This window comes from Trichoderma reesei, assembly GCF_000167675.1.
Source record: "Trichoderma reesei QM6a unplaced genomic scaffold TRIREscaffold_7, whole genome shotgun sequence".
NCBI classification, from domain to species: Eukaryota; Fungi; Ascomycota; class Sordariomycetes; order Hypocreales; family Hypocreaceae; genus Trichoderma; species Trichoderma reesei.
The window spans coordinates 1,265,236-1,290,705 of NW_006711154.1; the positions used below are offsets into that span (position 1 = coordinate 1,265,236).

Genomic DNA, 25,470 nt, shown 5'->3' on the forward strand with positions numbered 1-25,470 from the left:
CTTCGTCCCTCGGGCCCCAGGAAGCATCACAATTGCCCACATAACCACCCTTAAATAGTGATACGCGACTACATTGACCATTCACATGCCTCCCGTTCCGGAGCCTCCTCCAGCCTGTCGCCGAATCGTGTCCCGCAGCGTATCATACATGCGTCGCTTCTTCTCGAGCGCCTCGAGCGCACCGCTGCCCGTGGTCTGTCACTTCCCCTGCGAGGAGCCTGCGGGCCCAAAAGCAAATTGCAGCGGCCGATTCAGAATCTGAGCCACAGACGACCTGACGGCCCCCTGGCTACGGGGCCCGGAGCCGCGCCGGTATTCGGGATGTACAGAGAACCCACGATCTAGCAGTGCCGGACGGATCGGGTCGCTGGCCACAGATGCCTGTCGGCAAATGTTTGATGGTACTTGGATACCGGATGCCTCGATTTGCCGCTGTTGCTGACCGTACGAAAGGGAGCGGGACGGACCTGCATGGGACTCGCCGGAAGTCTCCGGAAAGGGATCAATCTCAGATAGACCCTCGACGACATTACTGACAACTTCAGTTGGAAAGACTTCCTTAACAACCTCCTTTAACGTCTTGCCAAAGGAATGTTCCACAACGTCATTGACCGTGTACGATCCAGCGCGTCCGATCGCCGTCTTGAACTTAGTCGCGGCCTTGAAGCCCGCGGAGAGCAGACTGCCTCCCAACTCGCCCAGAACGCCGTCAAACAGTCCGTTGAGCGCATCCACTGCGACTGACTTCCACGACGGCTTGCGGCCTGCAGCGAGATCGGCCAATGGACTTATGGCCATGTCCGTGGCAACGTCGGCGGCTATGTCCACGCCGACCGCAATGGCTGTGCCAGCACCCACAGTTAGAACGCCGACGAGGATGCTGACAACAAAGCCGACAACGAATTTGAGAAGGTCGCCCCAGTCAAACTGCAGGCTGAAGAAACTGAACCGCCCACTAGGATCAATACGGTTGATGGGGTCTCCAGCGCAGTAGGCATAGGGGTTGATCTCGCCGGTAGAAAAGGGGCTGCCTGGGTCCGGGACGTGGAAGCGCCGGAGCACCGGGTTGTATGTGCGGTAGCCGTTGCCGAGATGGTACCATCCCGTGACGGGGTCGCGATACTGGCCGTTGAAGGCAATGGCGGTGCCAGTGCTGAGCAGTGGGGGGTGCCCGTAGGAGTTGTATGACTGCTGTAGAAGGGTCTTTTGATCAGGCCCAGTCCTGTTGAGGATTGAGCCGTGGCCATCGGCTACCCATAGCTGCGCTTCTGCCTCGTTGCTGTTGCTATCTGCTTGAGATACCTGGCCCCAATAGCCTAGATGGTCTGCCAAGAAGCTCGTCTGGGCGCCGCCAGACACGATGCCAATGAGCTGGTCTCCCCGATAGAAGAGGCGCGTATCTGGTTGACCTGGGATCGATTGGCGGACGAGGCGGCCGGCTGCATCGTGATCGTATTGGCTCATCACTCGTCCGCTGCCGTCTCTGACACTCTTCAGGCGACTGTGGCTTTCATAGTCGAGCGTCTTGCCCTCCTCGTCCCGCGTCAGGCAGCCATTGGCATTGTAGGCGAGGTTGGTTTGAGAGGGGAAGTCGGGATGTGTGTGGGTTATTTGCGTTAGTTGGAATGCGTCGTCTTCATTGTCGTAGACATAAGTCGCCAGATCTTGGCTGCCGTCACTGAAAGTGGTGGTGACAGATCGGATATTGTCCAAGTCGTCCAAGTCGAATTGCTGCTGTTGAATAGGGTGCTCCTTTTCGTCGGTCGGCATCTGAGCCTCGTCCGCCGTGCAGGTAAACTTGGTCAGCCGGCTGTGGACATCATACTCAAAGCTCTCGTCTCTTACCGTCTTGCCCTCACCACCACCCTCGAGATGGCGTGAAGTGACGATGCCGGTGTGTTCATATGACTGGCTCAGACGGTAGAGCAGCTGGCCCTGTTGGCTTACGGCTCTCTCTACTTCGCGGCCAAAATCGTCAAAGGTGAGAACTGTGGAAACACTGATATCATGCCCTGAGTCTGTGACGGTCGTACCAACGACGCGATTTCCTGGACCGTATGAGTAGGCCAACTTGAGTGTTCCCAGCGTCAAGTTGCTCAATCGGCCGGCAGCGTCGTACTCATGAAGTTGGTGCTCCTATGGGAACCTCTCCATTGGACTTCAGGCTCAAGATTTGATATCTCAGTGTAGTATTCCTTCAAGCTATCTACAACTGAAAAATTTGTTCTGGTGCTTCTAATAAAAATATCATACATCCACATTGATGTGCTAGATTCATGAGAATCCTTTGTGGAGGCGGCAACTGTTGAAGAATTTGGCGACTTCGCCGACAATTTGCATTAGTGAGCTCACATTAATCCAATTGTAACTCAGAATATTCCATCTCATGAGCTAACGCCTCTCCAATCCTTCTCAGAAGGATTACTCACGCTTGTGAGAATGTCTTTGCCCATTTCCTCACGCCATAGGTAGCTACTCTTGTGCAACGTCCTCAACCGTTAAGTGTCTTCTGCAGTCCGGCCCCTAATACTGTCCGAGCAAAATATGTCAATCATGGATCCTCCACTCCTAAGTGGAGAACGCCAGGGCAGCCCTGATGCTCCTCGATCACATTCGAGTGATCTTCCGCGTGGCGTGTTCTGCCATGCGGGGGTAGGTCGGAAGTGCCCGAAGCTCACAATAGCCATTGAGGATACAGACGGATAAGAAGAGTAATAGTAACAAAGGAAATACCCATACAACAGCCGGCATCCGCTGGTGGTCTACTTCACTACATACATATGGTCTCAAGTGTTCACTGCCAGACAGATATATAGTATTGGGTCACTGCTACCGATAGTTTGTACCACTTACTTCCAAGGCATGGAGAGTGCGTTCCTTCGAGAGGCGCACGGGCGCCTAGTCGTCTACGAGGTAGCCTACGACAAGCACGTTTTGATGATCGCACTCAAGCGAGGATTTACCTACCCTTTAACCTTGATGTCGATTTTAGGTCATGATTGGAGCGTCTATATCTCCTAATCTCTTGGAAGCACAACTACTTGCCTCGGATCTTGATTGAGCCAGCGGATGAAGCTGTAAATCATGTAAATCACTCGGCTCCGGTGACATTCAGACGTCCTAAGTTCACTGTCGCATGAATCACATCATCTAGGGCATGGATTCATCAGGCGGCTAACTGGAGTGTTACCACACCCAGAGCGTAGTATGTCCCGCCCAAACCGCTTTCCAGTAAGGAGGAGTGGTGGGATAATGTTGGGTCAGTCAAGCAGAACCAATTTCTATTCCCTCAGTCCCTTACTTGCAGCTGTCGACACATCCGATATTATCGAGCTCGTCGATCATATCAGGTACTCAATTCATAGAGCGTAAAACTTTCACTTCGAGTTCCCTCGAAGTAAGGAAAGTCATGAACTTTTCTCCAAGCTCGCCACAAGCGGGCGTCCGCTCATTCCACCCCTGTGCAACCTCATCGCGGGGAAGAGCTCAGATCCATCCCGGACTTGATATATCGGTGCCGACTGATCCGTTGGAGGTGTCCAAAGCTGGCTCACATGCCGGTTGGTGGGTCCTCCAGCTGCCGGCAAGATCTTTAGCTGCAGTCAAGCGCAGGGGTCGATGATACTGTACATGAGGATTAGGGCTGCTCGATATCCCTCAACCCTTTGCAGTGATAGAAACAATCTTTCACTGTCAACCAAGAAATTTGAAAAAAACTTGAAGTTGAAACTGGCAAAACGAGGAAATAGTCTACCAAGTTCATGGGGAGCAAAATCCAGTCAAAGACGATGCGAATACCTTGCCTACCTACGTAGGGCCTGGGGCGTTCTAGCTTTGCATACCTACCTAGTATATCTAAGAGATATAGATCTATCATATGCAATAGTGACTTTAGGAAAAGCTCCGACTCCAGAACTACACACCATTCGTGATCAAAAGTCCCTTCTATTGTCAAGGGTCAGAACTACGGGAATAAGAGATCCAACCCTCCCGGTTGCCAAGTTATTCGTTCATTGCCAAATCTCCATGCAGGCCATCATATGCGCCGGATCGGCCTTTGAGTGCAATGGGAAGGAGGCAGCTTTTCAATATGGAAGACGGCTTCTACTGGGTGCTTGGCATCACGGAAGCTGAAGGAGATGGGCCAGGCCAAACTTGATTATGGGGTGGTATCGCATGTTATCTTCGTCCCATTGCAACGACCTACATACATACTCCTTTTCCGGTATTACCCCCACTATGCATTGATGGCGTTACTAAGCTTTCTGGTTGCGTTAGCTTGATAAAACATTCCCACGTACGAAGCTACCTCGAGATATGTGAAGCTGAGTGGTGCTCTATTAGTCGAGGGAAGATGAAATCATCCAGTCATATATCATCATAGGTATGAAGCGCCCATACGGGTAAGGTGCCGCTACTACGCGAGCAAGTGGCTGCAGCAATGCCTTGGGAGACGAATCGGAGTTGATGTTGACCCTCTCTTCCAGTAAGTAATAAAGCAAATCAGGAAGCTACCTACGCTTCACCCACGTACCTTATGCAAAGCAACTGATCTGGGTTAAAGAAAGGCTTATACATAGCTCAGCGCTCCGGTAGTGGATGAGCTTGCTACCAATTGCGTGAAAATTGCGAAAGAGCATGTCTCGATCCCAATGCTTGATGAATGACTTAGCCGTACGTGTAAGAGCTTTATAGAAAGTAGATAGCCCCGTAACCTGTGTACACATCGAGCAGCGTCCCGCAACCAGGTCATGTTGAAGATGTTACATATCTCTTGAACCAGGTAGAAGTGACATGTCAGCTACGAGACCTGGTGACTATTGAGAAAACGCCAACAAACGCAAGCGCTGAGTTTGCTCAACAACGTGAGACCAAAGTTAGTTTACGTAGTTTACGTAGCTCACAAGGCTCATTCAGCCTCTAGTCCGATATTCCTAGACGTCTGCAAAGCTTCAGCTACTGAGGACACCATTGGCTGTCTTCTTCTCGGAGATGTTCTTCGCAATAGGCAGGTCGCAGAGCAAGACATGCTCAACCCTCTCAACAGTTATTCCTTTTTCTCAATGGTGCCTTCCTTCTGGTTCGACCGGCATCTAATGACGTGTAGATATGGCTAAGATATCTTCAAGCTTATGCGAAAAGTGTCTCCCGCTTCCCAGGAAAATCCTACATTCCTATTTCGATCACCACCTCCGATTGCATCTTCAAGCCCTTGTTTTCAGCAATGAGAACCATTACAAGACGAACCGGAGCAGTGTACACCCATAGAATTGTAAGTATATAAAGACCCTCTCGGAACCTCCTTCAACTCATACCTATACAGGAGCAACAGCTGTTCGCCCCACAGTCCACGATCGACCAACATCTTCATCCAAAGGCTTTGCCCGTGTCAACTGTCTCACTTCCACCCATCTCAACTGCACATCTTCATCCGAAACCATCAAGATGAAGACCCTCGCTTTCGCCACAAACGTCCTGCTGCTGGCTGGTGCCGCTTTGGCATCCCCTCTTGCCGCACGCAAGCAGGCGGCTATGGATGCTATCCGAGCCAGGAGTGCTGCCCGCCGCTCCAACAGGTTCCAAGCCGGCTCATCTAAGAACGTCAATGGAACGGCCGATGTTGAGTCTACGAACTGGGCAGGCGCCGCTATCACGACTTCGGGCGTTACCGAGGTCAGCGGCACCTTCACGGTCCCCAGGCCCAGCGTCCCAGCTGGTGGCAGTTCTCGCGAGGAGTACTGTGGTGCTGCTTGGGTTGGAATTGACGGCTACTCTGATGCCGACCTCATCCAGACTGGCGTCCTTTGGTGCGTCGAAGACGGCGAATACTTGTACGAGGCTTGGTATGAGTACCTTCCGGCCGCGTTGGTTGAGTACTCTGGCATCTCTGTGACGGCTGGATCGGTTGTCACCGTTACTGCCACCAAGACTGGCACTAACAGCGGCGTTACTACCCTGACAAGCGGTGGGAAGACTGTATCGCACACCTTCTCCCGACAGAACTCACCCCTGCCCGGCACGAGCGCTGAGTGGATTGTCGAGGACTTTACCTCTGGCAGCTCGTTGGTTCCCTTTGCAGACTTTGGATCCGTTACCTTTACCGGAGCCACCGCTGTCGTGAACGGAGCAACTGTGACAGCGGGCGGCGACTCTCCCGTCATTATCGACCTGGAGGACTCAAGGGGAGACATTCTCACATCAACAACGGTCTCTGGCAGCACTGTGACTGTTGAGTATGAATAGATTCAGGACAGTTTAGCGCTTTTGGGTCTTGGTGGAGATCGTGCCACACTGTTCGTCGATGAGGGAGATACTGAGGAGCGCCTGCTCAGATCTAGAATTCATCGGGAGCAACAACATGAGGTTCGAACTAGAATATGAGACCAAGTGCACGCGACCATAGCAATGAAGTACAACACGAAATATATGTACTTGAGCACTGAAGCATTACAATAGAAAATAAGTGATCTGTCATTGTTGAATATCTTATATACTATGTGCTGTCAGACGGAGCATTTGACTGCAAAATTGTTGGTTTTGCATTGGGCATTTTTCCATGGCAATAGCAATAGCTAAAACTCAGCCTCCCACGTCTCTGCTACTTATACTCATACAAAGCTATTTATTGTATAGCAACGCTGTATCAAGAAGCATGTAGTACTAATAGGGTACAGTTTGTGTCATGTCATTATATCACTGAATTGGGAGATGGAGCAGATATACGCACCACAAAGGTCACTCATTTTTCAGTTTTCCAGGATTGATTGTCGTGCCTATCTATAAAACTTGTTTCGATGGTATTCTTATTTTAGATGCAGCTTGACAACATACATAATACAGTGAATGACGGATTTACTACGGGAATCATGGCTCGGAGCCTCACTGACTGATGACGAGGCTCTCACAGCTAGAGAAGGGTAGGTCATACGTCTCTGAATCACGATGAATATCCAGAAATAATCGCTTCCTATGAATTGCACAACTCCATAGGTAGAGGTGCTCATGGGGATTTGTTACTGAGCACGATATAAGCTGGACGACCACGTGCTAAAGCTCGGGCCATTCGTCGTTGATATAATTGCTCTGCGTATACCAGGAGCAGATTCTTCGCAGATTACTTGATATAAGTACTGCTCTAGTTACGCCCACAAAGGCGAGAGATAAGCATACGGCAGAAGCTTGCAATCTACGACATCATTGAGCTTGGAACAACGCAATGAGTAGAATTACTTTGACTCAAGTATTGGGCGGTATGGTAGGCATTGGATGTCGTAAGTTACACATACTCTTTTACCAATGAAGACAGCGGGTACTAGCCTACATACTTTTGAGTGAGTCACAAATGAGGGTGTTGTATGAAGCATTCGCCATCAAAAGCTGGACATGCGTTGTGGCTAATGAAGTAGAAAAGGGGGTCTGCTGGCGTGTCCTGTGGTTTGCTTGTTATGCGGGACTCAACAATGGACGCAACGTCAACTTATTCTATGAGCGAATAGCTCTGACATGATGCTCCAGTGCTTGAGGCAGACAAAGCAAGTCAGCAATGACAAGGGCTTATGATTGGTGAATGATACATCAGCCTTAATGCGCTTATAACAACCACCAGGACATAATTGGTTCGTTTTAGTGATCAACCGGACCTTTCTTGTCAAGCAAAATCCGGGCAGTTGGTAACTCGGCACAATCCACTTGAGAGCCATGAGTGTCAAGAGGCATCTGGATTAAAGAGCACCCTAAATGGCTATGTCGAAGAGCTCTCCCGGTGAGCTAGATGAAGGGCCCGATGAGTACATGAGCGTAGATGGCAGGGGAATGTGAATGGCAAGACAGCTACTTTGGCAGATGGGAAGCAAGGAGGGAGGTCGGTATACCACAACTCTCCCATTCATCTATTGCTTCACCAAGGACCTAATCTTTCTGCACCGACAACTGCCGCGTAGCATCCCCCCACATTCTGAACAACGCCCGCAATGCTCTGCTGTCATCTGGCGTGATCTAATAACGGACCGTTGCTTTTTACCCAGTTATGCTTATTCGACATCCAGCCATAGCTTCCATGGTCTGCCTTATTAGGAAGTTCATTGTTCTTGAGAACCGATACCTGCTTACGCCAAGCTAATATGCGTCATCATTCGTGTCTGAATACGAATCGCCACCGAAGATGCAAAATATTTGCTGGGCTATATAAAGAGCTAGTTTTGACCGTCTGTTCCAAACATGTGGCCCAAGAAACAATAACAATCCCTCCATCAAAGTAGTCCAGCGACAAGTCCCTAGCCTTTCAATATGCTGTTCTCACGAGACTTTATTCCCACCATCTTGGCTCTGGCCTTGTCCGCAACGCGCGTTGAGGCCACAATTGCTGTCGGGACCGCCGCAGGATTTAACGGTAAGTTGTGTTCAACCTGATGATATATCTTCCAACTGGCTGCAGACGTTCTGACGGAGGCCTCTTTCCTACCTATTAGTGATGTGGGTTGATGGTGCCGACCCCTGCCGCTGGACTCGTATCAACGATCAAGGCGAGAACCCATGCGGCGTCCATCTCGCCAACCCGCTCGATAACGGGCACAAGTACGTGCTGCAGGGCTGCGGCGGGCCAATCTGGCTGGACAATGATGATGGCTCCTTTAACAGCAACTGCCATGATGCCCCGGCCAACCTCGCCTGTAACGTGCACCGGAGCCTCCTCTGCTACTAGATATACTCAGCCCGGTAGATATCTTTTGTTGAGCGGATGAAAGACAATCAAGGAAGTGTAGTAGTACACAAGAGTTGAGCGTCAAGCAAACCTGTAGCTAGTCAGATGATTCTGAGCTCTCTTCCGTTACTGAGTGCAGTACGGCACCTGGCAGTGGATATTTTACGTTGGAAGGGTGATAGTGCTTAAATAAACCTCGCTTGAAGCTTTCATATCCCCATATAAATGGTGATACTGCCAAACATGTGATTTCCGGCATATGAAGTGACTAGGGGGTCTCCTTTGAGGCTACACCTCAACTGACAGGAGGTCGCTTAACCCGCCGCCAACAGTTCACTACTTTAGCAGCTGTCGACCTACACTATTTGCGTCTACCATAGTTAAGCATAGTCAGTAGTCGGTTTGGGTAGCTGCTGGCTGACCCGGTTTGAAGCAAGAGTCAGTAGTTCATTTCATGCAGTCGAGGGGCTTGTGCGCCTAGTGTAAACACGCCGCCTTAGCGGATCATACTGTACTACATACACGTCGTTCAAGATTGGGGGTTCCTTTGAATGAGCTTAACCAATCTGTGAAATGACCACTTGCGTGCGTGCTGGGGTGATTTACCAAACTTGATGCGGTAGGAAAACATATCGTACGTTCCATTTTTGGTTCCATTTTTGTTTCAAACCTTCAACCCCTCGAAGACCTTCTCGACATGTCGCTCCACTCTGGGATACACATCTTGATATGCGCCAACCCCCATCCAAGCATCAAGATGCCCTTTGCCTTGGAAGAGCTCTCTCTCGTACCATTGCCTCCCATGAGCATTGCATAGCGCAGTGTATGAGGTATCCGTGTTTTCCGCGGTGAAGACCATATTCTCTGCGCCGGACAGAAACAGTATGGGGATCTCTTTGAGGCGGCTCATGTTCTCTGCTCTTACCAGGTTTGCATTGGGGTTGTTTGTCGTGACTTTCTCGATACGGCCGCAGTTCGTGAGCCACTTGAGAGATTGCATCGAGGTGCCCCCAAGAAATTGATCGAGCTGGCTATGTGTAGCTTCATTTAGGTTCTTATGGGTCCAAAGTCTTATTAGGCAATTAGTATAGAATTCCTCGTTAGAATAGAGAAAAAATTCGGGACAGAAGGCTATGTATTTGATGACTTACCGCCCAAATACCAACTCGCTTCTATGGCAAACGACCGATCGGCAAATCTCATGACGGTTGCCAACAGGATAGAAACGTAGCATTTGGTTCAGAAGCTGCTGCGTATATGTGTCGCTCGGACTACTACAACAGTCCCAGTACGAGCCGACGAGACTGCTGTAGAGGTCCACCGGGAACGCAGAGAAGAGGTTGTTGATCTTGCCAAATTTAGGATGCATGAAGACCATTGAGCAAGTGATGCCGCGAATCCAGTGGCCGGGAATAGTTCCATCCAAAAGGCCACAAGCAAGAGCGAGAGAACCGACGCAGTGTGCAACGACATACACCTTGTCTCCTCCTTGGGTACGTGAATGGCTGACTTTGCGAATATGAGCCAGGGCTGCGTGAACGTCTCGCCTTGCATCATATGGTGTGTGGTCTTCTCTGGCTAGGGGAGTCCGGCCCACCCTATGCGTGACACAGTAAACTCTGTAACCGGCTTCGCGAAAGTAGGTGACGGCATTCTTTCGAATGGTTGGGAGCGCAAATATCGTATGGTCAACTGCGGCTCCTGGTATAAATAGAATTGTCGGCGCCGTGGAGGCGTTCTCCTCCCCGTTCTCTCGCAGGGGATTCCACATTAGCATCGTTGTTTTGACCCCGTCTGTCGCTTCTAGTGATATGACCTGGGATGCTGTGGCAGCGCCAGCCGCATGATTCACTACACCACTTGGCCATTGAAGGGCGCCCAATCGTGAGAAGAACGGTGTAGCCAACTGTTTGACGAAGAACGAAAGGAACTTCGTGGTCGACGTCAACCCACCCCATACTGTTGGCGCGGTTGTTCCGAATGTCATGAGCTCCCTGTAGAAGTCTGCTGGCTGAATGTGCAGTGTGCCACGTCCGACCACTTTGGCCTTGCTATTCGTGATGGTCACGTACAGCGTGGTTGTTTGTCTCCAAACCTCCGGAATGTTGAGATATGCAGCTGAGTTGACAACTTTGTATCCATTGAAATGGAGCGTTTTGCCACTGGGAGACACCATGTCAAAATCATACGTCAGGTTTGCAGTATCGGGATGTCTGGCATCTTGATTAAACAGCCGGAAAGTACCCCGATGAACAATGAAGGTTCCCCCAAAGGCACTGCTGCAGAAAGTACCCGTCAGATTGGCCGAATGGCAGTTGTTCTGAGTCACTATGGAAACTGGTTAGCATCCATGAAAAGAAGATGGCATTCTCAAGGGATACTTCTCACATTCGCTTGTGTCCCAAGATTTGACACTCAGAAAGAATCTTGCAGATTCACAGTGGCTACGCGCAATTTTGGTGGCAACCTCAAAGTCGCCCACGTCCTGTCCAGCGTGGATGAATCCCGACATGACTTCAGAGAAGCCGACTCCAGAGTGGCCATTTTCACGGGCGTTGGTGATTCTGCTCGCCAGCTTTTCTATATCTGGCTCCGTCGGCAAAGGGAATGCTGGTGACCCATACAAATCTAGTAGCCCTGGCCGCTCGTTAGACCCAGCATTTGGACATCCGGCTTGCGTGTCACATACCATTTTTCGTGTCCCAGTCGATAGCGATCCCGTATTTCTGACTAGCCATCTCGACCGACCTCTCAGCAAGGGCCGTTATGGTGGCAAATGGATTGACGCCGACAGCCGCGGGGACGATGGCTCCGTCACAAACGACCAAGCCTGGGTGCACTCGGTCTCCATGTCCGTTGAATATCTCCCCGTCGCTGTTCGCGACACCCGCTTTGCCTGTGCCATCGGCACTCATTCGAGCTCCACCACTACATGGGCCGTTAGAGACAAACTGTGAGAGCTGGAATATGATACCATACATTGGATGGACCGTGATTTCCTGCGATCCTAATAGCGTCCAGGCGGGATTGGCGATGAAGTCGCCGCCTACGGAGGCCGTCATTGCTTCGAGGAAAGCGTGAATACGAGACACTGACTGAGAGCGACCGACGCCGGAGTAGCTCAGCACAGGCTTGCCCTCTCTGAGCGTGAGGGAGCCTTGGCTACCTGTCAAAGGTGGTATGTGAGCGTCACCCCTTACTCACTGTTATTCATTGACTGCTGGTAGTCTTCACTTACTGTCGTGAGACATGATGAGGTATACCCCTGTTCTTGATACACTGCCTTTGGGGGCATAGGGCCCAAGAACTTTGCTACCCAACCTTGCTGCTGCTTTGACCCAAGCTTGGGCGAGGTTATAAGACGGCTTTATCTGATCTGGCAGATACTCCAGGATCGGAATCATCAGCGGACTCAGCGCCTGAGGAATTGCGCAGTCCTCAATCACGAACCCCTCTAAAGGATTCTTCTGATCGCGCAAGTCAAGCACTGACGTGATACAAGGTCCAACTGGCCGTTCTGGTGTAGGACGGGAGTGAGCGAGGCAGTTTGCCTCATAGTCAGTATTGTATCTATTCCATGCTTTCAGGTTAGTAAGGGTCTTTTTCTCAGAAATGGAAGGGTGGAAAGACTGGCCGATACATACGCAAAACCCAACATATCGCCGTTTCCGCTCATCTCGGTTCCAAGGTCATCACTCATGTTGAGGCCCAGCTGCTTACTACGAAGAAGGATCTCCGTTGTTCCAATGCTACCGGCACCGAAAAAGACCAATTTCTTCGCATGAACCCACATCAAGTCGTCGTATGCACCCGAGAATTGTCCTCGGTTGTCTGAATTCCACGCAAAGTGTACGATATACCCTTCACGTCCAGGGGCCTTTGTGACATACCGCACCTCGCACTCGCAGAAGATCTCCGCCCCCCAGTTCCACGCATCACTGAGGTAATTCACCAGGATGGTAGATTTGCTTCCATCGTTGATGCCGGTAGCGTCCATGCCTGTCAGAGATGATGCTCGCATGAAGACGCCAGAGCTATTCGGTCCATCATGGAACCTGGTGGTTTGGCTGACGCGATAGAACTTGTCTCCGACGCCCATAAGCTCCGCTTCTCTCTTGAGTAGATCGGCCTTGAGAAGGTTAGGATAAGAGGCTGGGTACTGTGCTGGTTCCAGAACGTCTCTGGCTCGGTTGTAATCTGTCCTATGTCAGTATGAAACACTCTGAAGCTGCCGAAGATTGAGGAGACAGTTGGATAAGAAGCTAAGCATTCTCCCATGAGACCTCAGAATTATGAAAAGCATGAGGCTTACATCTGGTCCATGCTTCCACTCCTCTAAGCTCCTTTGGCCAGATGTCCATCTCCAGAACCGCAGGAGTGGCCTCTAGAAAGACGTTTGCATTAAGCAGACTTGTACCACCCAGCCCATTACCCATGAACACATTTTGCCCATCTCCGACCACGAAATGATAGAGTCCGGCAGGGTTGCCACCGTCTACAAGCGGGCCTGGGATACCTCTCCTGTCTCCTGGTGCGAATTCGCCACTGACACGGACCTCTTTGGCAGCATCGTTCAATGTTTCTGGGTATTCGCCAGGCCACCTTTCTTTTCCCCTCTCCAAGACGCAGACGCTTTGTCTACCTCTCGCCATACGACTGGCTGCAACTCCTCCCCCATAACCGGTTCCAATTACCACAACATCGTAAGAGTTTCGCATAAGCTCAACAGGTCGTGATATTCGAGGAAAGGAACGTGGCGTTTGTCTTTCCTGTCCATCGTCATGTGCCGGTCGGTGACTCTCTCGTTGGCGTGTCCTGTCTTTCCTCTCTGTTGATGGGCCATTTACCTTGTGTGAAGTGGTCCGTTCATGGGACGAGGAGGCACTTTGATGATCCAAGGAGCCATCATCAGGACCATTATTTCTCGCAGCCGGAGCTGCCTTGTCACCGTCAATTGTATCGGCGTGTTTCTTTAAACCTGGCATCACGTGTTACCGAATGCCAACCGTCTTGAAGTGGACTGTGGATAACGGAACGTCGGTAGTCGTATGTAACGGCGTTATAACAGCTCAGATTCACAGGCCAGATTGAAGTACAAAGAGGAGCGAACAAGGTGGTTATTTATATCTGTATTAGGGCAGCCATTTCCTATCCTGAAGGCAATCTCAAGCTTGATGTATGTTCGCGGTCAAGTCCCTGGAGCTTTTGACATTCTCCAGATGCTCGAGTAGTTGAGGGAGGGCAGAAAGCTGGCCATAAGCTATAGCGATCTCAAAGAAAGCAGCGCCGAGCCTTGTTGCGTCGTCGTTACACGATGGCTGGATGCAGGCGCATGGGCTGAGAATGCTTGGCTGCTGGAGATTGTTGCAGCATCTCGATCTTTTGCAAAGTCACGATAGCCGTCATCAGATTGGCGAGCAAGGGGAGAAAAGTAAGTTTCGATAAGTTCTCATGCTAAGTGTACCGGGAGTGATTTTGTGCTTGTTGTGCAAATTGCTGGGCAGAAGGTTTGAGTCTGTTGCAAGCCACGAGCAACCATTGTTCAGCCTGGCTGATTCAGCCGCAAAAGCAAGACGACGAGTCTCTTATCATTCAGAACTCAGTCATGGAATGCAGCCGGCACGGCTATGAAATGTAGCTGAGTCCTGAGGCATGCAAAGTAAGTCAAAATGACATATTGCTGATGTCCTATGGAGAGACACTTTGATTGGTGCACAACGGAAGCATGCAATAACCTGGGTTGTCTGCTGCATCAATAAAGGTGTTGGTTGAAGTAGTTGGGAATTACTTGGGGGAGCCCGACTGGGGACAGATACATACAGCACCATCCCGATCTCATGTCCCCATCGTCTCTCAGCGTACCAGATATTTGAGAAATATCGCCTTGACTGTACTCAATTGAGACGTTACAAAAAAAATGAGTCATCAAACAATGCCTAAGAACTATCCCAGCTTTCTACATTCGCAAGAAGGTGAAGAGACGGAGCTTCCGCTCACGTATACAGGATCTCCTTGGCAATTATTTGCTTCTGACGTTCGGCTGTTCTTTGCTAATATACTGTATATCCCGTTCATTTTTCTGCCCCTTTATCCATGGCCGTCCGGGCCATTAGACGAGCTCTATCCAACATGGGCAAATATGATTGACATTGCCTTGCATTGTTTTCTCTTTGTAGTGCAGCTATCTTTCCTCATATCACTTCCACTCCTGATAATCTACCCTGTTTCTATATATGTCTTGTATATTGCTATCGTCCTCATTCTTAACGCTCTTGTCTGCTTCCATTTCAATCGTGGCATTCCGGCAGAAGGCCTTAGGTCGACAGATGATGAATACTCACAACAATGGGAGTCTCATGATGATGAGGCTTGGATCTTTTTGAATGGAATCTGCGTAGGGTAAGTATCCGTATCAAGTATGTTCCCCTGAAACGACCGAATATGCTAATCCTTTCCTTTCTCATTCAGAAAACACTGGCTACAAAGCAACGTTGATCGACTCTCTCGTAATTTTCACCGGCCTGTGGTCGGAGTACATAACAAGACGTTGGTTACGCCCTCGTATCCCCTCTCCCGTAGTCTCATAAACCTCACCATCTGCAATGGAGTTTCATGTCGCAACATTTCTAACTGATCCCAGTTACGGCGTTGTCTTTGATCTTGTACAATGCCTTATCCAACGTGCATTGCTCTACGCCACCTCAGACATTCGAGACTGCTATGTCAAGGTTAAGAAAGCACTCTATCAACCAGGAGTGAAAAAGGTAGTGCTTATCTTGCACTCTCAGGGGGGTATCGAAGGTGGCATGATACTGGATTGGCTGCTCGATGAGGTTCCACAAGACCTTCTGCAGATTCTCGAGGTGTATACTTTTGGTTGCCTTGCGAATCACTTCAGCAACCCGTCTCGCGGCATAGCATCACCTGGATCTTCAGCGAAGCAAAGTTCAGCAGGCGAAACGGCAGACCAGCGGGCAATTCCTCACATCGAGCATTATGCCAATGCCTATGATTTCGCTAGCAGATGGGGTGTGCTGGCCTTTACGAAGAAAAAGGTCCAAAATCATCTCGAGAGCAGATTTATGGGCAAAGTGTTTGTTAATCCAAGGGCAGGCCATCAGCTCAATCAGCACTACCTTGACTCTATATTCCCCTTGGATTCGGCCGGACGGTTTACCCGGGAGCCGGTCGAGGGAGATTTCATGGACATGAAGTCTTGTGCTGAAACAGACGACTGCACGCCTGATTTGATGCACATCGGGCGGAGCGCACAGGAGGCAACGCTCGAAGGCCAAGGGAGAGATGGCCTAAGCAAGTATGCGAGTGTCAAAGAGAACTCTGGGGAGGTGGAAAAGATGTGCCATGTGAGCAGGTTATGGCAGTATCGAAATGGAGGATGTCCAAAATCTTCACCCTAATATAACCAGCACGCCTGTACCCAGTTTGCGCAATCTGTTCGCCCTATGACTTTAATTTTACTTCCCAATATTAACACGCTGAGTACCTACCACCATAAACTACTTAAGAGGGATGTCTCATTTGTTCTTCAAGGTATGTATCGTCCAGTGACATCTCATAGTCATAGGGCGATTACTCTTGACTTTGCTTTGAAGCCATTTCTTTCTCAGTCTTCCGCATATTCTCACGAAAGCCTGCGCAATTACCTACTCCAGTTGTTGTCATAGGGCATCATAACCACGACCCGACGTCTAAACGGCTGTAACAGGCTGTCGAGCGACACCCGGGAAATCCCCAAGCTGTGCTGCTTCTTCTCCGCAATTCCCCCCCTCGTCCGCCACCGGCATTGCAAATTTGTTCCTGGCTGCTCCAACGGAAGCCAATCATTTTCTTGCATGATTCATCCGCGAGTTTGGTTTCACCGAAAAGCCTTGTTGGAGAAGTGAGAGTCATGACTCGCGCGTCAGCTGTAAACCAACCACCCCAACACGGACCGCATCACAGTGACCCTCACCAAAACATGTCCCTCCATGTCATGTCACGGCGAAACTATTTCCAAGAATCTTGCTCCGGATCCCCACTGCCAGTGCCCATCGATGTGGAGAAATCTGGGCTCGTACAACTTCCGAACGGCTCTTGTTCGCTCGGCTGGCCTCTCCGCGTTATTCCCCCACACGCGCCGTTCGTTTGCTATGGGGTACATGGGTGCTGTGTGCGCTGATCTCGCCTTGCAAAGGGCGCTTTCTCCAACAGTAACCCCATGCACAGAAAACTCTCATTGGATCTCATGACGATGTTCCCCCACATAGAACGTGGAAACCCTTTTCGTGCTCGTACTAACTGGGGGGGAAATGCGGAGAGCGAACATCGTGGTCATCAGGGCGACTGTCACCCTGCAGTATGTGCGGTCAGGAATATGAGACCCGGTTGCGTGTCACCGAGACACAAGACGTGGTGGCATGGGGGAAGAAGTTATATAAAGGCCCGCCGATCCACTGCTGCCTGTGCGATCCGAGCTTTGGGCACCATCGTGAAGTTGCATTGTGGATTCTAGGAGCTCGATACAACGGTCAACTTTGCGAGATGTCGTCAAATCCAGCAGGCGGCGCTGCGGTGCAGCCCAAGAAGGGCGTGTTCCGTCAACTTCGGGAGAACCCATACATCTTTGGTCTTTCAGCTGTATGTTTTCCATTGATCCAACCCATGTAGAAACATCTCGCTTACACGACAATAGTTTGCATCTCTCGGTGGCTTCCTCTTCGGCTATGACCAAGGCGTGGTCTCAGGTGTCCTCGGGATGGAGAACTTTGGTGCACTCTTCCCGAGGATCTACCTCGACAGCAGTTTCAAGGGCTGGTTTGTGTCCACGCTCCTTTTGACAGCCTGGTTGGGTTCGTTGTTGAATGGACCGATTGCGGACCGATTCGGCAGAAAGGGATCGATGATGGCCGCTGTTGTGGTGTTTCTCCTCGGCTCTGCTCTGCAGGCTGGCGCGAGCACCATTGGCATGCTCTTCGGTGGTAAGTCTCAAAGCTCCCTGCTGCCATCTCGAGGGCCCTTGTAACACTTTGCATAGGACGAGCTGTCGCAGGTCTGGCAGTTGGTATGCTTACCATGATCGTGCCTATGTACATGTCGGAGGTCTCCACGGCCGGCATTCGAGGAACTCTTGTGGTCCTCCAGCAGTGTAAGTCTCATAATCCCCCTCTCGTCCAACACACCCGCCATCTTTCAATCTGCTAAACGCAAATTCTCTCACAGTGAGCATTACTCTGGGCATCCTCGTCAGCTACTGGCTCGAATACGGCACCCAGTACATCGGCGGCACCCGTTGCGCCCCCGACATTCCCTACTCAGGCGGCACTGCTGAGAAACCGACCTTTAACCCCCAAAACGACGTCGGTCCCGACGGCTGCACTGGACAAAGCCAAGCTGCATGGAGAATCCCGTTCGCTCTGCAGATTGTTCCTGCCCTTGTTCTCGGCATTGGAATGATCTTCTACCCCGAATCCCCGCGTTTCCACCTCATGCGTAAGAACGAGGATGCAGCCCTTCGCTCACTGGCTCGCCTCCGCCGCGTCCATCCGGATTCCGATTCCCTACGAGAAGAGTACCTCGCTATCAAGGCGGAGGTCATGTTTGATGAGTCTCACACGCGGGAAAACTACCCCGGAAAGAGTGGTGTCAGCCTCTTCTTCGCTGAATACTACGGCTTGCTGTCCAACTGGCCTACGTTCAAGCGGGTGTTCATTGGAAGCGCCATCATGTTTCTGCAGCAGTTCCAGGGTTGCAATGCGTTGATCTACTATGCGCCGACCATTTTTGGACAGCTGGGACTTTCGGGTAACACGACATCGCTTTTGGCTACCGGAGTGTACGGAATTGTCAACACTCTGAGCACTTTGCCCGCCCTCTTCCTCATCGATCGCGTCGGAAGACGACCCCTTCTCATGTGCGGCGCTACCGGAACCTTCATCTCTCTCATCATTGTCGGATCTATCGTCGGGAAGTATGGCTCTGCCCTTAGCCAACATGCCGCGGCAGGCTGGGTCGGAATCGCATTCATATACATCTACGACATCAACTTCTCCTACTCCTTCGCCCCCATCGGCTGGGTTTACCCCTCGGAAATCTTCAACCTGGGTAGCAGATCCAAGGCCATGGCCATCACCACTAGCTCGACCTGGATGTGCAACTTTATCATTGGACTGGTCACCCCGGATATGCTTGAGACTCTCAAATGGGGCACATACATCTTCTTTGCGGCCTTCTGCTTGATTGGATTGGTCTTTACATATTTCTGCGTACCGGAAACCAAGGGTCGCAGCTTGGAGGACATGGATCGCGTGTTCGGTGATGAGACTGCTTTGAAGGAGAAGGAGAGGCTGTTTGCTATTGCGGCCTCTCTGGGTCTTACGGCGCCGATTCCTGCGGAGAAGACGGAGGCCATTACCGCCGAGGCTGAAGAATATGTCTGAGAAAGTGGAGTGTCGGAGGATGAAGTTGAAGTACATGTAATCGGTCACTCACACATAGTTTAAGGTTGGCGACATCCATTGTCACCGTAATAAGAGAGAAAGCAATATGTAAACAGTGCTGGAATGTGATGTCTTCTTGTTGTTGTTTTCTCCCCCCCTTGTGACCGTCTTTGTTGTTAGCAGACGTCAGCTACAAAACTCCACAGCGATTGCAGTCAAGGCCTCTGCGACCTGCTTTATCGACTCAACATCTGCGTATTCCAACTTTCCATGTAAGCCTTCACCCTGGGGCCCCCAGAGCAATGCCGGAATCCCAGCACCATCTAGTAGTGCGCAGTCAGTCCAGTAGGGGGCGCCCAAGACAGCAGGCTCCCTGCCAAGAGTGTTTCCCACGTGCTTGTGGACGAGTTTCGCAAAAGGGTGGGAAAGGTCGGCCTTGAAGGGAGACCGGTGAAAAGTGGTGCGAAGACTGTACGTGAAGTTGGGGACTGTTTTCGTCAGGCCGTCGAGTATCTCTTCGAGCTCTTTCCGTACAGTTTCCGGTGTCTCGCCGTTCACGGTTCGCCGCTCGAGCTGGATCTGAACACGAGAAGGGTATGATGAGACTTCCTCGCCGCCCTTGATGAGGGAGGCGTGAATGCTACCTGGGCCAAGGACAGCATCGCCGCTTTGCGCTGTCAAATGGCTTGCATGTTTATCCAACTCAACGAGGAAATAGCCTGCCTTGCTAATGGCATCAATACCGAGGTCGTATCTCGAGCCGTGCGCTGCAAGGCCCTGAATGTCAACATCAAACCATACAAAGCCCTTGTGAGCGTATAGAATCTCCATGTTGGTCGGCTCACTGACGATTGCGCCGTCAGCTGTCCAGCCTGCCTCCAGTACCTGCTGCGTGCCGATGCTCTCAAACTCCTCGTCTGCCACGCCTGTGAAGATGACATCTCCCCTGAGGCTGTGCTTTTTCGCGTTGGCTAGGGCAGCCATGGCAGCTGCTACACCGCCTTTCATGTCAGCGGCTCCACGGCCATAGAGCTTGCCGTCTTGGATGTCACCGCTGAGGGGATTGCCTTCGTATCCCATGAGGGTCACGGTGTCAATGTGCCCGTTGAGCATGAGGCTCTTGCCACCGCCGAGTCCGCGGACGATGCCTACCACAGAAGGTCGTCCGGACGTTGGCTCAATCCAATGAGACTCAATATCACGGTGCTCCATCCAAGCAGTGATATAGCGAGCAATAGCAGTTTCTCCAGGACCGGGAACCGATCCAAGGAACGGATTGGCCGAGTTGATCTTCACCAACGTCTGCGTTATTTCGACGGGATCGTCGCTCGCCACGCTGTGAGGAACGTCGTAGTCTCGTGCACCCTCTGTGCAAAAGATTACTACGACGGAGTTCTTGGTGAGACCCAGCCTTTCTCTATCCGCTCGCTCTAATCTCCTGAGCGCAGCGATAGGTGCGGCTCCACAGGGCCCTGCAGACACACCTTGAGACTTTAGGTATTCGCAAGCTTTGTGCGCCTCATAGTCAGATATTGTGAGGCTGGCATCGACTCCGTGTCGGAGAACAGCCCAAGATATCGATGAAGGCGTCCCGCAATCCAGCCCTGCCATTATGCTGGGGGACTTTTCCGACGTGGAGGAGGACTCGCCGCTTCTGAGGCTTTTCCAGAGACTGGCGGATGTATCAGGTTCGACGGTCAGGACTTTTGTTTGTTTTCCGGGCTTCTTGAAGTGCGTTACGACGGCTTGCGCAAAGGACCCGACTCCCACCGGCACAACGACGAGGTCAGGGGTAGTACAGCCAAGCTGGCCGTCGATTTCCAGCATCATGGTGAGGTAGCCATCGACGATCCACTGGAGGTTATCAGCGTTGGATACTTGACAAAAGGCTATGCATAACACGATGCACGCACCTGCGGAATCTGAACGTAGTCGCCCGAAGCAAAGTCCTGGATAACAAGGGCGGTATCGTCTTTAGCAGCTGCCACTCGAGCGTCAACAACAGCATCGTCGTAGAAGCCGTCCGAGATGACGACGCGCGCACCCTCTGACTTTATCAGATCAATGGTGCTTTGGTGCATGGTCGTAGGGACGTGGATCTGGGCTGGGACACCCAGGATGGAGGCCATGCGGGCAACGGCCCGGCCATGATTGCCGTCAGTGGCCGCGTAGAGTGTGATATTTGAAGATGCCAACTTCTGCTCGACGGAGCCCAAGGAAGAGTCTATAGGAAGATCAAGTCGCTGGGCAATGGCCCGAAATGTACCCCATGAGGCGCCGAGGATCTTGAAGGAGGGGAGTCCGAGTCGACTTGTCTCGTCCTTGAGGTGGATGGATTGCACGCCGAGCTCCTTGGCTAGGTCCGTGAGAGGGATCAATTGAGTGGGAGAGTAAGCCGGTAATTGTGAATGGAAGCGGTATGCCAACTGAGGGTCATCCGGTGAGGGCGCCGTCCATGATTCGGCCAAGGGATTGAAGTAGACGGGGCGACGGCTCATTATGTGAGGTCAAGGGTTGGGGGGGAAAGGGGATGAGGTGAAGGTTACGGGTACACGGCAATGAACGGGAGAAGTAGGGGCAAGGGGACAGACAGTGTGAGGGAATTGGATTGCCCTTTTATCTGGCATTTGTCAAGATTGACCTGAGTAGCGATGTGAGGCGCATTCGGCTCCATTCACTCATCTCTGAATATCGCTAATGGCCGGGATGAACTAGGACCATCCTCAGCTTGCCTATGGTCGTGGGTCGTTGATCGAATGAATGCTAGCGACGACAAGTCTGCAAGAGAAGCCCAACATGGTAAGGGCAAGGAGCAGCTTGGCAGGCAACCGGAATCTATCCGATGCGCCGGCTTCTTCTGTGCTTTGACCGGTTTTGATTAGATTTTCCATGTTCTGCTCAATCTATCACGAAGCGTTCTCTCTTTTTTTTTTTTTCTCGCCTCCGGGCTTTGTCATTCGACCTTCCATGGGTCGTGGTGATGCCATCGTCGTGCTGCCCCTCCCACATGTGCAGAAGGCGCCGTATTAACTCAACTCTTATCCCGCTATAGCTCCAGCCAGAAACGAGCCTAGAACTTCAGGTTCACTGGTCCCGTGGCGCGTACCTGATACCAGCACATTCAAGCCCAGTTCAATGTGCTTGACGAGAGCAAACTACCTACATGTAGGTACAATGTCATCAGAAGGCGCTGTTGGTGTGATTTGCTGCGTATCAACAAGCTGGAAGCCCCTCTTCATGTATGAGAAGGCGTTTGCGTACAGGAAGGCGTGTCTACTCTCCATCAGGTCAGAAGCAGAACTCCATCCGTCCGTATGAACAGTCGGTAATTGATCAATAGCATCCTCGCCACTCACCATGCCTGAAGCTGCCGTGTTGGTAGTATGAGAGCTGGAGCGATTCTTACCTGCACCAAGAGGTACACGATATGTGCCGCTGAGGTGTCCTGGGCTCCCAGCTCGAGGAGGTGTGCCGCCCTCCCGTCCACTGTAAATCTCAGTCTCAGGCCCTGAAGCCGCCGCCTGTAGCTGCCCTGAGGTGCCTGTAGATGGAGGGCGCAGTATAGGTACATGTACCTATACCTAAGAGAGCGGACGTCCAGTGAGACGCACGTGCCTGGCCCCACTCATTCTATCCCAGAGATACCGCACCCCCGAAAAATCGACGCCCTCCTGCTACGAGCGAAGCAAATGGGTCATGTCACCTCTTAGCATCTTCATCTCCCCAAGCGTGCGCCTTCTCCGCTCTCCGCCAACCGCCAACCGCAATTCTGTGCTCGGACAACTGGGCAGCTGAGGTGACTCAAGAGGGACAAGGGCAGAAGGAACCCCGGCCGGAGATCGTGACGGGAGACCCGCTGCAGAGGCCCGAGTCCGAAGTTGCACGCCGTGGTTGGTCGATCCAGGCGTTTGATGCTCCGGCAGCCGGCCAATCTGTGTCACTGAAGCGCTGCAAGAGAGGCGATCCACGCACAGCGAATTGCGCAGACTGCCGACCGCGTTGGAGCCGCTAGCCTGTGCGAAAAGCCCTGTACACGAGACAGTCGCTGCTGGTCGAGGGAGCTGCCTGCCTATTGTCTGGAGCTACACGGGTGTAGCCAGACGTCGGCTGAGACACAGGGCGGCGGTCTGCTCGCTTCAGAGACGAGGTGGTCGTGAGACGGCGAGCGCTTACGCCAGCCACTCTTTGCTCTGGTCCCTGGCCCTAGACCCGGACCGGGACTGCCATGGATGACGGGCTGTTCCTGGTGGACGATGTCGGCAGGCTGATGGACGGCCAGCACCGCCTGATGCAGGCTCAAGAGCCTCAGTCTCAGTCTCATCCTCAACTGCAGTCTCACTCTCTCACACACTCTCACTCCTTCGGCCGACTATCGGACCCGCCGGCTTTCAATGGTCCGTTCGAGCAACAGCAGCAGCAGTATCAGCAGCAATCCTCGGATCAAGACCCTCGTCAATTGCAGACCTCTATTCGCATGGACCAGCTTGGTCCCTCGTTCTTCTCCCCCTCGGACCCTTATGCCGGTAGTCCTTATACCAGTCCGGCCGGTGGGAACTCCGTGTTCACCGAGTTTCAGTATGAGCTCGGGTCCGAGATGCCCAGTGGCCCCGGCTCTTCCTTTGACGGAACCTCTCCGCTGCCGTTTGGTCCGGGCCCAGCGAGTCATGCCGAGCATCTCTGGGATGCAGAGCTGCAACAGCCGCAAGGGCAGCAGCAGCAGTCGCCGCAAGACATTGCGAGGAACCTCAACGTCATCGACGAGTTCTTTATCAAGAATGGTGCTCATCGGCCCCCAGTGCCTTGCAACTACTGTCAACGACTCAGACTCCAGTGCCTCATCCTCCAGACCACCGAGGCCAACCCGAACCCCGTCAGCTCCTGCTCCAGCTGTGTAGCGCTCTATCGCGATTGCAGTCTTGCTGAGCGTGGCAAGAGAGAGGCTTCCGCTTACGAGACTCTCCTCCCGGTCATCGGCCATCTGCATGGTGTTCGCGAGGAGACTGACGGCTCTACCACCCTTGAGGGAGCCACCAGATGGCGCATTGAGCGAGAGGCTGCTCCAGCCCCGACCAGATCATCGTCGATAGCTTCGTACAAGCGAAACAGCACTCGCTCTGTGAAAAAGACGAGGGTCCTGAGAAACTGGTTTGCCACTCATCAGGAGCACCCGTATCCGTCTGAAGACGAGAAGTGCATGCTATCCGAGCAGAGTGGCTTGACCAAGACGCAGGTGATCAACTGGTTCGCCAATGCCAGACGCCGCCATCGCCTGACCGCCCAGTCTCACTTCAACAACAGCAGCAAAGTGTTCCTGCAGGGGTCTCCAATGCCCCAGACATTTCTTGCCGGCATGTCGCCGATGGAGCGATGGCGGCACTCGCCCCCGAACGAGGAACCGGTCTCGGCATCGGCCATCGAGAATGCCCTATCCAGCCAGATGCATGCAGGGGGCCGGAATGGTTACGTTCACTCCTTCGACGGCAGCTACGCCACCGACGGTGCCCCATCTTCGGCCAGCAGCGAGTCGGCCATCTTCAACCAGCATCCGTCAGGTTTCTACGAGGCGTCCTCCAACTCTGGGTCGTCTGCGTTCTCCATGTATCAGTCCGACGATGCAGGCATCTTCTCCCTATCGGCACGCAGCTCCATCCACGGCAGCGATGGCGATCTTATAGCTGGCCCTTCTCAAGCAAGGGCCGCTACAAAAACGGCAGCCGATCGTGGTAGGGCTCACATGTTTCAGTGCACTTTTTGCCGTCAGAGCTTCAAGAAGAAATACGACTGGGTACGACACGAGAGGTCCATCCATCTCCCTGGCCTCGACTCGTGGATATGCAAGGTGCCTCTCCCAGACGACCAGTCACACGTTGTGTGGCGAGTGAATCATAGTGAGCCAGAGTGCATCTTCTGTGGTCAGACATCACCCACAGATGAGCATATGCAGTCCCACGAGTTTCAGTCTTGTGCAGAGCGGCCTGTATCGGAGCGGACCTTCACTCGAAAGGACCACTTATGGCAACACCTGCACAAGTTTCACCGCTGCCGAAAGTGGGATGGATGGAAGCCAAACCTCCATCTCTTGGAGCACCGACAAGATACGTACGAGAGCGTATGTGGCTTCTGTCAGCTGCAGATGCATAGCTGGGAGGAGAGGGTCCAGCATCTGGCGTCTCACTTCCGACGAGGCACAACCATGGTTGAGTGGGCTGGCAGCGATCTCGGCAAAGGCAGAGAATCCAGCCTTCCAACCTCATGAGGCTGTGTTTGTTTGTTTACACTTGGAGTTTGCTCATTCTCTATGCTTTCTTTGCTTTCAATATTATAGATTTGTGG

General features: G+C 52.1%; 8 protein-coding genes across 8 annotated transcripts; 5 read left to right on the top strand and 3 right to left on the bottom strand.

Moving 5' to 3' along the window:
* Positions 1-198: 198 nt before the first annotated feature.
* On the bottom strand, positions 199-2,864 carry TRIREDRAFT_106660 (uncharacterized protein; the record flags this gene model as incomplete). Its single annotated transcript, XM_006964717.1, has 4 exons — positions 199-2,136; positions 2,430-2,477; positions 2,779-2,797; positions 2,854-2,864. The coding sequence occupies 4 exons, from the start codon at positions 2,862-2,864 to the stop codon at positions 199-201; spliced, it is 2,016 nt and encodes a 671-aa protein (XP_006964779.1).
* A 2,668-nt stretch (positions 2,865-5,532) lies between these two features.
* On the top strand, positions 5,533-6,243 carry TRIREDRAFT_106661 (uncharacterized protein; the record flags this gene model as incomplete). The annotated part of the gene is made up of 1 exon (XM_006964539.1): positions 5,533-6,243. One exon carries the CDS (start codon positions 5,533-5,535, stop codon positions 6,241-6,243), a length of 711 nt encoding a protein of 236 aa, XP_006964601.1.
* A 2,043-nt stretch (positions 6,244-8,286) lies between these two features.
* Positions 8,287-8,701, top strand: TRIREDRAFT_106662 (uncharacterized protein; the record flags this gene model as incomplete). The annotated part of the gene is made up of 2 exons (XM_006964540.1): positions 8,287-8,389; positions 8,469-8,701. 2 exons carry the CDS (start codon positions 8,287-8,289, stop codon positions 8,699-8,701), a joined length of 336 nt encoding a protein of 111 aa, XP_006964602.1.
* A 664-nt stretch (positions 8,702-9,365) lies between these two features.
* Positions 9,366-13,464, bottom strand: TRIREDRAFT_60206 (uncharacterized protein; the record flags this gene model as incomplete). The annotated part of the gene is made up of 8 exons (XM_006964718.1): positions 9,366-9,771; positions 9,853-11,029; positions 11,090-11,338; positions 11,391-11,629; positions 11,681-11,863; positions 11,936-12,271; positions 12,346-12,898; positions 13,014-13,464. Coding segments are annotated over 8 exons (3,594 nt in total), but the record flags the coding sequence as incomplete, so codon positions are not given.
* A 1,169-nt stretch (positions 13,465-14,633) lies between these two features.
* On the top strand, positions 14,634-16,119 carry TRIREDRAFT_60557 (uncharacterized protein; the record flags this gene model as incomplete). Its single annotated transcript, XM_006964541.1, has 3 exons — positions 14,634-15,100; positions 15,170-15,247; positions 15,342-16,119. The coding sequence occupies 3 exons, from the start codon at positions 14,634-14,636 to the stop codon at positions 16,117-16,119; spliced, it is 1,323 nt and encodes a 440-aa protein (XP_006964603.1).
* Positions 16,120-17,242: 1,123 nt separating this feature from the next.
* On the top strand, positions 17,243-19,137 carry TRIREDRAFT_121482 (uncharacterized protein; the record flags this gene model as incomplete). Its single annotated transcript, XM_006964542.1, has 4 exons — positions 17,243-17,338; positions 17,394-17,679; positions 17,736-17,846; positions 17,921-19,137. 4 exons carry the CDS (start codon positions 17,243-17,245, stop codon positions 19,135-19,137), a joined length of 1,710 nt encoding a protein of 569 aa, XP_006964604.1.
* A 186-nt stretch (positions 19,138-19,323) lies between these two features.
* Positions 19,324-21,635, bottom strand: TRIREDRAFT_60581 (peptidase M20; the record flags this gene model as incomplete). Its single annotated transcript, XM_006964719.1, has 2 exons — positions 19,324-20,991; positions 21,051-21,635. 2 exons carry the CDS (start codon positions 21,633-21,635, stop codon positions 19,324-19,326), a joined length of 2,253 nt encoding a protein of 750 aa, XP_006964781.1.
* Positions 21,636-23,731: 2,096 nt separating this feature from the next.
* TRIREDRAFT_60132 (uncharacterized protein) lies at positions 23,732-25,393 on the top strand (the record flags this gene model as incomplete). The annotated part of the gene is made up of 2 exons (XM_006964543.1): positions 23,732-24,635; positions 24,690-25,393. The coding sequence occupies 2 exons, from the start codon at positions 23,732-23,734 to the stop codon at positions 25,391-25,393; spliced, it is 1,608 nt and encodes a 535-aa protein (XP_006964605.1).
* Positions 25,394-25,470: the final 77 nt, after the last annotated feature.